This window comes from Cynocephalus volans, chromosome 8 (assembly GCF_027409185.1).
Source record: "Cynocephalus volans isolate mCynVol1 chromosome 8, mCynVol1.pri, whole genome shotgun sequence".
Lineage (NCBI taxonomy): Eukaryota > Metazoa > Chordata > Mammalia > Dermoptera > Cynocephalidae > Cynocephalus > Cynocephalus volans.
This window is the reverse complement of record NC_084467.1, coordinates 43,072,794-43,087,039: the sequence shown is the minus strand read 5'-3', so window position 1 is coordinate 43,087,039 and position 14,246 is coordinate 43,072,794. Positions and strand designations below refer to the sequence as shown.

Sequence of the window (14,246 nt, the reverse complement as noted above, 5' to 3'; positions counted from 1 at the left end):
TTAGTCCTCTCAAGCAACCTGGACTGTGGGTGTAATTTCACCCATTTTTCATTAGGAGAAGCTCAGAGTAGTTAAGTGACCTGCCTAAAGTTCACAGGACAATCTGGTGTCGCCTTTCCAGCCTGTCCACTTTAACTATATATCCGCTCCGGGTTTTCCCAGGCAGCGCCGGGGGGGGGGGGGGGGGGGAGGCTCTGGTCCGGCGGCTCAAACTCCGGCGCCAGGGTTTGGGTGCAGCCGCGGCCGGCTCCGGCGGGAGGGCAGGAGGGCGGGGCCAGGAGGGGCGGGGCGGGGCGGGCGTGAGGAGGGAAGTTGTCGAAGTTAGGGGAGACGCCCGCCTGCCCGCGCGCCCGGGCCTCGCCTACGGCCGCTCCCTCCGCCTCCTCCCCGCCCCGAACCCCGGTCTGCCCGTCCTTCCTCCCCCTCCCGTGCATGATGGAAACACCATGGCTGCGGCAGCCCAGCTCTCCCTGACACAGGTAACGCCGCCCGCCTGTCCGTCGGGCTCGGCCGGCGGGTACCCCCTGCCCCTTCCCCCACCGCCCTAAGCCTCACGGGCCCGGGCAGCTTCTCTTGGCCGGTGGGCCGGGCGGCCGGTGTGTGTGAGCGAGAGCGTGTGTGTGTGACTGAGGGAGGACGCCATCCCGAGCCAGAGCTCCGCCGCGGCAGCCGCGACCCCGCCCCGGGTCGGTCGGCGCCCCCGGCCCCGCCCCGCGCGGTCCCCTGCGCCACAGCTGAGTGGACGGTGGCCCCAGCCGCGCTCAGCCGGTGCCGGCCCTGCTCACACCGGTCAACTTTCACCCACCCAGGAAGTTTCCTCCTTTCAGGCCAGACGCACGCCAGGTGAGCTCCTGTTGAGCTCGCGCGGGTCAGCCTCTCCTCGAATGGCACGAGGCGCACCCTCTGGGCCAGGCAGCGCGCCTCCCCCCAGTTAGAGTTGCCTGCACGGGCCAGACGCACAGACCCCCTCCAAGCCTGTCTTTCCTCAGAACCGGCCTTTGCCCACTGGACTCCAGCGAAAGCCCTCCCTTCGCAGCAGGTTCCTTCACTCAGCCTCGCTTCCAACCAAGTCTCATCCTACCCAAGTACCTGACCTGCTAGCCCCTTCCTAAATTCAGTCTCTTCCCCTCCTGATCGGCTTAACTTGTGGGTCCGACCCCCGATTCAGTCTTTTGCTACCCAAGTCTACTTCCAGTTCCACTCGGGATGTCTCACCCAATCGCTGTCCAAGTGGTTCCGACAGTCTTGGTGCTAGGAACGATCGGGGAGATCACTTGTCCTGGGGGAATCTTCACCAAAACCTGTTCTCAGAGTCCTTCCTGTTGTTTTTTTGCTTCCTTCAGAGCCCAGTCCCTGTGCTTCACAGAACACCTCTAAATATATCTCAATCTGCGAATCTGGTTCCTCCCTCTCTGTAAAGAAGGCCAATTATAATCTTACTGTGATGTCCAGGATGATGAGGTGACAGACACCTGCCAGTCCCTTCTTGCCCTTCTGACCAAAACTCACCCCAACCTCACCTTCTTAGCCTGTTACCGCTCCAGAGCTGGTGGCCGTGTATTTCCCAGTTGGGACCCACCCTGGCCTTCCTGCCTGCATTGTAGTATCTCCCTGCCATCTTGTAGTCTCCTTGGCCCAGATTTGTCGGCGCTTCTAAGGCTTTAATGCTGGGATAGGGCATACATGCATTGGCGGTAGAGTTTTCTGTGTTAGTATTAAGAGGCTTCTTGGGGTGTTTTGCCTAGCACTCTAGGATAGAATAGTGAAAAATGTCTTCTCCCCAGGAACCAGGAATCACACATAAATATGTGCCTCAGGTAAAATAACTAACTTGAGGAATTATAAGTTTGCAAGAATTATAAGTATCATAAGTGAAGTCTACTTCCCAGTTTATTTGGTGTTGGTTGTCCTGTTTCGACAAGCAGATAACAGGTCGAATCCTATAAAGTGGAATGTGGTGGTTTAGTCTTGGTCATGAATCTCTTTGGAAGGGTCCTCCTGAAACTCATGTTTGAAGAATGGCAACATTGCCTTTTGGGTGTTAATTTTCTGTGAGTCTAGTTAGTGACTTGCATTAAACAAGATGTGTTGACAGGCTGTTGTTTTCTGGCTCTGTTGGCCAATTCTGGCAGGCGTTTTCCTGCTCTTGAATATTGTGTTCTCTTGAAGACTTCTTTAGAAATGCTTCTTAGTTGTGTGCATACTTTATTCTCTCCCTAGGTAATACTATGTTTTTAGTTTCTATTTACTATCATTCATCTCTGGGGATTTGCTTCAGGCTCTGTCAGTTTTATAGTTGCTTAAATAATTTACATAAGTTCTTTGGTTATATATTTAGGTATTAACATGTGCACAGTAAATACTACATCAGTAGCAGGTATTATATCCTTCAGTGTCTCACATATGAGAGAACAAACATTGGCGGTTAATTCATATTGATAATTCAAATAAATCAATTTAGAATATTTTGATTGTAAGACACTAAGAGGCAATAAGATATATTGTAAAGGCACAGGAAAAAAATAACCTTCTGAATTAATGTATGCTAATGTGCTTGTTATTTCCAAAATATGCAGATTTATGGTTATTTAATTTAATTTTAATTGTTCTTAACTGCTTAAGATGGATAAGCTGAGATAATAGTGCAACCTAGTTTCACATTCGTTATTGATCTACTTATGTCACCACCCCCTGTTTCTCCCATCCACCCTCCCAACACACACGTGTAGATATAGGGATATTCAAGTGAGAGATCCTTCAGAACAGGGACATCTTTTAATTCATCTCTCTCCCTCAGTGCCTATCTGGAAGAAAGTGATTAATAACTGTTGTACGAATGACTGAAAATTCTAAAGAGCTGTATGACAGTTAAGAAGATTAAACAGATGCTGAAGTTAGTTTCTGACTCTGGTCATGGGATGATAATGGTTTTGGAGTAGGTTCATTCATTCAACAGATATTTTAAAAGTACCTATTATGTGCTAGGCACTGCACCGAGTCTTGTTTATAATTCTTGCCTTAATCAATTAAGCAAAACTGGCCATTTTGGGGAAAAATGTGAGAAATGTTTTAGCTTATGCCTTCCTTCCCCTTTCCTGGCTTGCCAACCAACCCAACCACCAAAATAAATGATCTAAATTATATTCTAGGGCCAGCCCGTGGCTCACTCGGTAGAGTGCGGTGCTGATAAATTATATTCTAGCTTTAGAGATGATAGAATACTAGAGTAATGATATGTTAGTTCTAGTCCCAGCTTTGCCAGTAGCTAACTGTATGGCTTTGGGTTAAGTCTCCAGGCCTCAGTTTCTTAACTTTAAAGTTCATTCGACAAATATTTGTTGAGCATTCACTATGTGCTAGAAATTGTTCTAGGACTGAAGATATACTAATGAATGATATAGATAACAATTCTTGGAACTTAGAGACAAACAAAACATGGAACTATTCTAGTTGAAGAGTTTGAGCTGATTTAAGTACTTTTCCAACTCTAACATTCATTTATATAGATCATATTCTATGGTTTGTAGATCTTAGTGGTGACTTTCTCAGGGTATTTCAGTGCTGTACAGCCTTAGTGTTTTCTAATTTCAGTTGTCTTCACTAGATGTTCTATGTTCTTGTCAATTAGAAGTAAAACTTGACTGAGAAAGATCTTGATTTTTTGCTTGTGTAATAGATTACAAAAAAAGTTATGTACTACTTTCTTTTTTAAACTTTTCCAATTGCTCATTTCTCCCTCTAATGCCTGTATCCCATAAATAATGCCTGTTTTTTTTTTTTGACTTTTCCAATTGCCAATTTCTCCCCCTAATGCCTGTATTGTTAATTATAACAATAATACTATTAGCTTCCCTGTGGGTATTAGTGTATGCCAGGAATTTTACTTCACATAATCTAACAATTCATTTTACAAATGAGGGAAATAATTTACATAAGCTAGTAAGTGGTGGATCTGAGAGACTTGAACCAATATCTGTAGGATTTCAAAAGCTGTCTGTTTTACTACTGCTTCTCTGTGGACTGGATGCTTGGCATGTCGAACGCTTCTTTATATTTTTTGTTCTTTTTTTTCAGTATATGTCCTGTTGTCTTAATTAGTTAGTGAGTTTCTTGAGGATGGAAGACATGGGTCTTTTGCCTCTGAAACTCCAGTGCTTTTGATGGTATCTTGATACAGTTGTGGGTCGCAATTGGTGTGCTTGATGATGATAAAGTTTTTATTTTCTTGAAATATGATATATGAGTATTTTAAGTTATCTTTCAGCAGTTCGGCTTTACACTAAAGTTTTTTTGTTTTAGTTTAACAAGGATTTTTTTTTTTTAATAATAAAAAAGCCTTAAATTGGGACTTAATTTTTAAAAAAATCCTAGTATATGGTCTAAAAGAATAAATGGTATAAGAATATTTTTCCTTTGCTTTTTTTTATTAATTGCAAGAGTGATATAACTGTATTATAGAAAATTTGGAAATTGGAGGCAAAAATCTCCCATAATTTCACTTTCTGTTTATTTTTAATTTAATTTATTTTAATTTTAATTTAATTAATTAATTTATTTAAAAAGATAGCTGGTAAGGGGATCTTAACCCTTGACTTGGTGTTGTCAGCACCACACTCTCCCAAGTGAGCCACGGGCCGGCCCTTAATTGTATTTTTTAAAAGTACGTAATGTGTGCTAATGTATCACCTTAGCGGTCTGGTTTAGCAATTATGACAGCAAATACCGAGAAGAATTTGAAAATTACATGTTCTCAGAGCAGAAAAGGAATATTTTACTCAATTTGATAGAGATATTTGAGCTCCTTACGTGGGAAAAGCATTCTTTTTTTGCCTGTAATTATAATATAGTATACTCAGGAAATCTGTGCTTCCTTGAGAAATATCTAACCATTCTCAAAGATGGCTTTGAATGTTTAGCACTTGGGAGGGGTTGTCATAGTTTAAATTAATTAGGAACAGTTGGGTTTGTCCAATAGAAAGTCTCCCAGGAATAATCTGAGTGTATTCCTTTGTTTTCACTCTATTTGCAGACAGAATGCTAGAAACAGACTAATATGTAGTAGAAAAAGATTGACCATCTTTAGCAACAAATCATAGTTCTGAATTTCTACTCTCTAGTAATCTGATTTACTTGCTCTTCAAGTAATTATAAAAGCACTTTGTACACTTACTTGTTTTGTGAGTTTTGGGAACTGTGTGGAAATCAAAAGCAAGAAAATGGCCTGAGAGAGAGGGAGAAAGAGATCGAGAGATCAAGATCTGGTTACTTGGAGAATTGATAGAAATAATAAATGAAAAGTTAATCTAGGCAGAGTTCATTAGGCAAACCCACAAGCTTGAATTTCATTTTAAAGTGTTGAACCCTCATCAACAAGATATGCCTTCATTAAAAATTATGTTTATTAGAGGGCTGGCTCGTGGCTCACTTGGGAGAGTGTGGTGCTGATGACACCAAGGCTGCAGGTTCGGATCACTGTATAGGGATGGCTGGTCGGCTCACTTGGGAGAGCTTGGTGCTGACAACACCAGGTCAGGGGTTGGGATCCCTTTACTGGTCAGGTCATCTTTAAAAAAAAAAAATTATGTTTATTAGGAGCTTGTAATAATTTGAGGAATGCTATAATTTGAATGCTGTGTTACAGTAAAGTTGAAAATTTTTTTTATTTAGAAAAATGATCTAACCCAGTTAATAATGAATAGAAAAAAAGACTAGAAGAAAAATCACCAAGATTTTATAATAGCATAGTTATAGTTTTTATTTATTTTGTTTTCAACAGTGAGCATGTATTTCTTTTGTAATCAATTGATTTAACATTTCTATATGACAACATTTTTGAAAATTTACTCATTTAAATTGAATTCGATAACTAAAGTAAAACTGTTCTAAGATTATACTTAGATTTCATTTTAAATATTCTCATCTTTGGGTTTAGAGAAGTTCATTGGAGGAATGACAATAATTATTATAATTACTTTGGAGAATTCAGTTAGAGGACTAATTTATAATTTTGTGTGCTGCTTTATAATTTACAAAGCATTTTATGCACTTTCATTTGATCTTTACAATAACCAATGAACTAGGCTATTATTATCATCATTTCTAATGGGAAGATACTGAGGCCCAGATTTGGGACTTAAGTATTATAATCAGTAAGTGAAAGAGCCAGCATAAATTCACGTTTCAAAAAATTCAAACAGTGCTAGTGAAAAGTCTTCCTGCTCTAGACCCTCAGACCCTTTCCCAGAGGCAATCATTCTTGCCAGTTACTTATGTGTATTTCCAGTAATAGTTTTGAGTAAGCTGCTTACTCTTTCACAATTTATTATTATTATTATATTATTTTTAGTATAAATGATCTAGGAGATTGTTCTATACCAGCACATGTAGATTTCCCTTATTATTTTCAGAACTTCAGGGTATTCCTGTACATGAATGTAGTGTAATTTATTTAACTAGCCACCTAATGATGGACGTTTATGCTGTTTCGAATCTTTTGTTATCCCAGCAACGCTGCAATGAGTATTCTTTTACGTGTCCTTGTGCACATATGTGAGTATGTAGATTAGTTTCTAGTGGATATTAGACTAATCGTTGAGTCAAATGATATTTTTAATTTTGATAGATATTGCTAATTTGTATTAAGAACCGTACCAGCAACAGTGTTTGAGAGTGCTGTTTCTTCCACCGCTTCATTAACATAGTATATTATCAAACTTTTTGATCATTGTCATTCTGGTATATAAAAATGGTATTTCATTGTTTTAATTTGTTATTTCTTTAATTTTGGGAAACATTGAACTTTACTTTCTTTTCTTTAGCAGCCATTTGTATTTCCTTTTTTGTAAACTGCCTGTTCTCTTGTTGGACTGTTGGTCTTCTTTCTCACTAATTTGTAAGAAAGAATTCTTTGTATATTGAGGAAAATTTGCACTTTGCAAAAATCTTTGCAAGTATTTTTTTCTCTTTAATTTTTTTTTTTTTTTTTGCAGCTGGCTGGTAATGGGATCTGAACCCGTGGCCTTGATGTTAGAAAGCTTTTTTTGTTTATGGCATTTTTTGATTAAGTAGAAATATTTAAGTTTTATGTGTTTAAATTAATCAGTCTTTTTTCTTAGATCTTCTGCCAAATGTAGATTTTTAAACTTCAGGAGCAGAGGCAGACTAATATACCTGAAAGAGCATCCCTGTTCTGCCCCTGAGTAGCTCTGTGATCTTGGGCAAGCTACTTAACCTCTTAAGCTCAATCACTCATTTGTGTAATAGAAATAAATTATTGAGACTTCTTAAGTATGTTGTGATTATAAAATGAGCTGATGAATGAAAAAGGTCATAGCATATATGGGCCTTTTAGTATATACATTCTTTAGCCATCCCTGTAGTTTTCTAATTTGTTAAAAGTTGGCCTCATACCCTGCTTTATGCATTATGCTTTCCTAAATTCTGAGTTTTCTGAGTCTTCTATCTTACTATATGTAAGATAGAAGCGAGGTGGAAGAAACTTATATTTGTGATATAAATTATGCTTTCAAATGAATTGTAGCTGTGATTGAAAAATAAAGGTTGGGGCTATTTTTAAAACTTGTTTTTATGTGGTACACATATACAGAGAAAAGTAAGTCTCACTTCCTCCCCCTTTAAACTGGGGATTTTGTAGTGGAAATTTAATGGTATCAGGAATTTCCCATATGAAATAATCAGGCTGCTTATTCCTTGTTATATCTTCAATAAAAATACAAGTTTGGCCAAGAACACTGGGACAAGAACATATTAAAGCTTGTGTATTGCAGTACTTTATAGTTTTTAAAATCATGGTTTCTAAACTTTGGCACTATTTACATTCAAACTGGTTAATTCTTTTTTGTGGAAGGCTGTCCTCTGCATTGTGGAATGTTTTGCAGCATTCTTATCCATGAGATGCTAGTAGCATCCTCCCCAGTCATGACAATCAAAAACACTTCCAGACATTGCCAAATGTTTCCTGGGGAATAAAATTGTCCCTGGTTGAGAATTACTGATGTAGATATACACTTTTTGTGATCTACTAGGACATATAGCAGAGACAGAGGTTTGTGATTTCTAGGAGTAGGGACAGGGGAATAGTTTATCTTCATATTTTTATTCCTAAACCTGCCATGAGCTGTGAATGACTTATTGTGCATAGATATTGAACTTAATTTAAATAAGAAAACCTAAAATAATGAACTTAATTTTATGTGTGATTTCTTTGCTTTTTTTAGTGTGGTCTTATTTTAATTGTCCACCAATTCTATCTAGTGGGCTAAGTATTAATGCAAAGATCCTGGAAGGAACACATTCTCATGCCACTGTTGAGAAGGAAGAGGACTGATGTCTCTTGAAATCCTAATAAGTACTAATAGGTGATTTACACATTATTTTACTTAATATTTACAGCTTTTTTATAAGTGGGAATTAATCATCTGTATTACTTGCTCAGGGTTGTATTGTGAGTGGTAGAGTTGAGATTTGAACCCAGGCACGTCTGTTCTTCAAACACATTTGCTGTGCTGCTTCCTGTAAACAGTCACTGACAGTATTTTAGTCAAATTCTGGGATGAAAATGAACATTCACGTGATATTACATTCTTCTATTGTTGTGTGAATGAAACAAATTATTCCAAGAGTGGTGTGTCTATAACAGTGTGTGTGTGTATGTGTGACAGAGAGAGAGAAAGAGATCAGTATTAGTGTAATAATAATAATAATTAATACCTACTGAGCACTTACGATGTGTCAGACACTGTTTTCAGTAATCCTTACAACTTGATGAACCTTTCAGTAATCCTTACAACCTGATGTTCCTTATGTCTCTGTTTTACAAAAAGAGAAATCAGAGGCACAGGAGTGAAGTAATTTGCTCAAGGTCAAACTGTTGCTAAGTGGTAGAGCCAGGATTATAACCAAAGTAGTCTAAACAACTCAGATGTAAATTGAATGAATGTATTTTTAAGGACAGATGGCTCTGACAGAACTGACAAATTGTGGTGCTATTCCTTGGTTATAAATAAACATGTTCTAAGCTGCAACATCTTCTTATGTGAAAGTCAATCAAGTATTGCACAGACCACATCTCTAGAAAGTGATTATTGTACCAACTTATAGTGGAGGGTTTTTTAGACATAGTAGAGAGTAGTTTTATATTTTGCAACCTCTAGGAATTTATTGCTTATGAAAACCTAAGCTTGTCCAGATTAGTGCACATTGTTGCCAATATTTACTTTTAAGCTAATATTCTCTTACACATGGCTATTTGGACTTGGGGTTCCTTCAGTATTTTATTGCTAAGTATGATAGCATGTATCACACAGAAACTCCCTAAGAAACCAACTGTGTTATTTAATAAAACCTGGAGCCACTAGTTCTAGACATTTTTGATTCTCCAGATATGAACATTAATGCTGAAGAATTTTGAAGGACTAGCATAAAATAATGGGAGATCTTGGGCTTTGAAGTCAGAATGTCTTAGGTTAAATTGATAGCTTTTAGTTATTTATAGGGCTGTTAATTTTTATGAAATGTTGCACTTAATTAGAATTTTGATCATTCATGCTAAGGATTATTCATAACTTCATTCCACCTTATATTCTATAGATACAACAGAGATATATCATTATGCATATATTGAAAATATGAAATTTCTATTCATTAAAGATGTTTCCAATATTGCTGATTGATCCTCTCTTATTTGAGAAAATATTTACTGAATGACTTTTGCATGTCACTACTGTAGTAGGCCTTGGTCATACAAGAAAATAAGACTATGACACTTGCTTTGAAGTAGCTTTTAGTCTTTTACAGAGATTAATACTGACTTTCTGGTGTGATAAGCACTATGATGAAGGATGATAGAAGTAAGGTACTGGGGTGCTGTGGGTATATCCTATGATTACGATGGAACTTTTAGTAGTAATTTAGTTTTTAATATTTTAATTGTTTTATAGTATCTAGGGTTGATATTGTAGATGATGTTTTAAATTGTACTTAAAAGGACAACATAAAACTATAGGAATGTTTGATTCAACTCACATTGTGTTTTGGTAACTAGGGTTCACATTGTGGGATATAACATCCATTTTCTTATGATTTATTCTTTGCTTTTTCTTCTCTTTCTAATAAAGCAAGAATTTTTAACTTTGAGCATAGGACATTAGGAAGGGGGTTCAGGATAGACTTCAAAAGATCGTAACTGACTCCAAAATAGTATGTAAAATATTCTGTGTAATTATTGTTTTAGCAGAATATCAATATTCTCATCCCAGGGATACTGAGAGAAATTTTATGTAGTGGGGAGAACTCTGGACTTAGGACTAGACAAACCTGGATTTGAATTCTGGCTCTGCCATTTGCACTATCTCTTGGATGACCATGGCAAATAACCTAAACTCTCTAAGCTTCCATTTCCTTATGGATGATGAATATACATTGTTGGGATATAGGAGACATTCAGTAAATAGAATTGTTTTTATTATTACTGAGCTTATGTGCAGAATTCATATAAATAATCTTTTAAATGTTTTGTCATTTCCAAAGTTCTTCACTCATTAAAGAAAGCTTGGAACTTGCAAAAAAATAGCAGGAAGATGAATCACCATCCACACCATTCTTTAAAGTTTAGTATTTTATTTCCTTTACAAGTTTTTTTCAAACGTGGTTATAATCTGTCTCTCTCACACACATATAAATATATACAAGGGTATGTCAAAAAGCTCATGGAAAGATTATATTGTCTTTTAATTCTATTTTTCCACAAACTTTTTGATATACTCATATATGTATGATTTTATATTCTGGTTTTTTTTTTTTTTTTTTGTCGTTTTTTCGTGACTGGCACTCAGCCAGTTGAGTGCACCGGTCATTCCTATATAGAATCCGAACCCACGGCGGGAGCGTCGCCGCGCTCCCAGCGCAGCACTCTACCGAGTGCGCCACAGGCTCGGCCCTATATTCTGGTTTTTTAAACTTAACATTGTTTTCCTACGTGGTCTTCATAAGCATCTTCTTAATGTCTTTGGGATATATTCATTGATTGGGTGCTTTATAGTTTAATTAAGCCCTATGTGTACAGATATTTTATAAATATCAGGTGTAATTAATATTGTTGCAAATAACCTTTGCTATATCATTTGCTGAATTCTTTTCTGTAGAATTATATGTGGTACTTACTGTATTATTGAATTATTTTTCTATGCATACCTTTGAGATTTGAAATTAAACTTGAGTGATGTTTTAGTTTATATTTTTAAGTTCTTGATTGGCAAAGCAGACAGCAGCAATAATTAATTCAGGTAGGAATTGAGTTAATACTATTCTGAAGGAATTAACACTATTTTGAAGGAAACACTATTTTGAAGGAATTAAGATGAGTATATTTAATTTGGTTGCAAAGGCCATTTATAGTTTGTCAAAATTCACTTATAGGAAATTGGTATTAAATGTTGTGAGCTTGATGAAGATTGAAATATTGCAGTTTGCATACAGTTTTCATCCTTGTCTGCAGTCTGTGTTGCTTTCATTCTTAGTCTGTTCTCTACATTCTGTTCTGTTTTTTTTTTTTTTTTTTCTGGCACACTTTTATGCAGGGCCTTGTAAGATCTGGGGGTGGATTCTGGACCATCTGGCACTTCAGAAACAGTTCAGAAACATTGACTCTACTTTCAGCCATACTTGTTGGAAATGTCTTGGTTTGTCTCTGTGCTTGGCAAGTTTTCTCCTTCGTACCATCACACCTTTTTATGACGAATTTCTTCCTTTGCACAGAAATTTTAGTGGTACCAGTATTCATAGATTAAGGTAGACAGACTTATTTTACTGCAACCTCACCAAAAAAACCTTCATAAGGAAAACATCACAAAACATTGCCTTTCAAATAAGTGTATAATTGACATGACATATACTTATACCTGTTTGATAAATGTTTAAAATATTTAAAAATTTAATTTTTTAGGTTCTAGGTATAGTTTTTCTTTCATTATGAGACTAGGTGGAGGGGAAAGTATATCTGCAAATTGTAAATTTACTGAGTTGATTTCTAGTCCTAGTTTTAAAGTACTCTATGTGTCCAAATAAATAATAATTTAAAAAACTATATCTGCATTTAAAAATATGAGTCATCAAGCACTTCTGAAAAGCTCTAGAGTTACTGAATTTATGAAATATTTTAAAATTGCTTAGTTGTTGTATTTCCTGCCTTGTTTCCTTCTAAAAATTTTATTTTTTGTTTTTTAAACAGCTTAATTTAGATATAATTCAGATATCATATAATTTACTCACTTAGAGTGCAATTCAGTGGTTTTTAGTCTATTCACAGATGTGTACAGACATCACTTCGGTCAATTTAGAGCATTTTTATCTCCTCACAAAGAAACCTTGTGCCCCTCAGCTATCACCCTTCTGTCTCCCTTACTTCACTCAACCCAAAGCTACTATTTTAATCTTTCTGTTTCTATAGATTTTTCTATTGTGGACTTTATATGAATGGGATCATGTAATATGTAGACTCTTCTGACTGGCTTCTTTCACTTAACATGTTTTTGAGGTTTATTCAAGTTGTAGCAAATATCAATAATTCGTTCTTTTTTATGGCTGAATAATATTCAGTTGTATGCTTATACCACATTTTGTTTATCCATTTGTCCACTGATGGACATTTGGGTTGTTTCCACCTTTTGCTATTATAAATAATGCTGCTTTAAATATTCATGTACATATGACGTACACCATGTCAGATATATGTTTTCATTTCTCCTGGGTAGATATCAGATCATATGGAAACTCCATATTTAGTCATTTGAGGAATTGCCAGTTGTTTTCTAAAGCGGCTGCACCATTTTATATTCCCACTATCAGTGTATAAGGATGAAGATTTCTCTATATCCTCTCCATTAATTTTGACTTTTTGATTATGGTCATGCTCGTCAGTGTGAAGTGCTATCTCATTATGTTTTCGATATGCATTTCCCTGATGACTAATGATGTTGAACAGCTTTTCATGTGCTTAGCCATTGTACATCATCATCATCCTTTTTTTTTTTTTTTTTTTTTTGGTGGCTGGCTGGTATGGGGATCTAAACCCTTGACACTTGGTGTTATAAACCAACTGTGCTAACTGGCCAGCCCTGTGCATCTTTGGTGAAATGTTTATTCATGTTCTTTGCCCATTTTAAAATTGGGTTATTGGGGGCCAGCCTGTGGCTCACTCGGGAGAGTGCGGTGCTGATAACACCAAGGCCCCGGGTTCGGATCCCATATACGGATGGCCGGTTCGCTCACTGGCTGAGTGTGGTGCTGACAACACCAAGTCAAGGGTTAAGATCCCCTTACCGGTCATCTTTTTTTAAAAAAAATAAATAAATAAAATTGGGTTATTGGTCTTTTTTTATTATTGAGTTGTAAAAGTTCTTTATATATTCTAGATATAAAGCCCTTATCAGATATATGATTTTCAAATATTTTTTCCCATTCCGTGGGTTGTCTTTTCATTTTCTTGAGATGTCCTTTGAAACTTTTTGAAGTTTTTAATTTTAATGAAGTGCAATTTATTTATTTTTTCTTCTGTTGCTTATGCTTTTGGTGTCATATCTAAGAGTACTTTGGCATACCTAAGGTCATGAAGATTTATCCCTATGTTTTCTTCTACAAGTTTTATAGTTTTAGCTGTTATATCTAGGTCTTTGTATCTGTTTTGGGTTAATTTTTATATATGGTGTGAGATAAGGGTTCAATTTTATTCTTTTGCTTGTGGATATCTTTTGCTTGTGGTGTGGTGTCCCAGCACCATTTGTTATTCTTTCCATGTTAAGTGATCTTGACACCCTTGTCCAAATCAGTTGACTGTATCAGTTTCTTTCTGACTATTAATTCTTTTCCATTGATCTGTATGTGTATCCTTGTATAGTACAACACTGTCTTGAATACCATTGATTTGTTGTAAGTTTTCAAATTGGGACATGTTAGTCCTTTAACTTTGCTTTTCTCTTTCAGGATTATTTTGGGTTCCTTGCAATTCCTTGTGAATTTAGAATAAGCTTGTCAATTTCTACAATACAGTCAGCTGGAATTCTTAGAGGGAAAGAGATAGCATTGAATCTGTAGATTAGTTTGGGGAATATTGCCATCTTAACAATGTTAAGTCTTGCAATCCATGAACATAGGATTTTTTTCATTTATTTAGATCTTAATTTTGTTCAGCAACATCTTGCAGTTTTCAGAGTATAAGTTTTATACTTCTT

At 36.7% G+C, this 14,246-nt stretch overlaps 1 protein-coding gene across 4 annotated transcripts in view; it reads left to right on the top strand.

Moving 5' to 3' along the window:
• The first annotated feature begins 312 nt into the window (after positions 1-312).
• EPS15 (epidermal growth factor receptor pathway substrate 15) overlaps positions 313-14,246 on the top strand; it is a 116,948-nt gene continuing 103,014 nt past the window's right edge. For all 4 annotated transcript variants that reach the window (XM_063104954.1, XM_063104956.1, XM_063104953.1 and 1 more), the window contains exon 1: positions 313-479. In XM_063104954.1, coding sequence (XP_062961024.1) covers positions 447-479 — 33 coding nt within the window. In that variant the 5' untranslated portion in view covers positions 313-446. The remainder of the gene's footprint in view (positions 480-14,246) is intronic.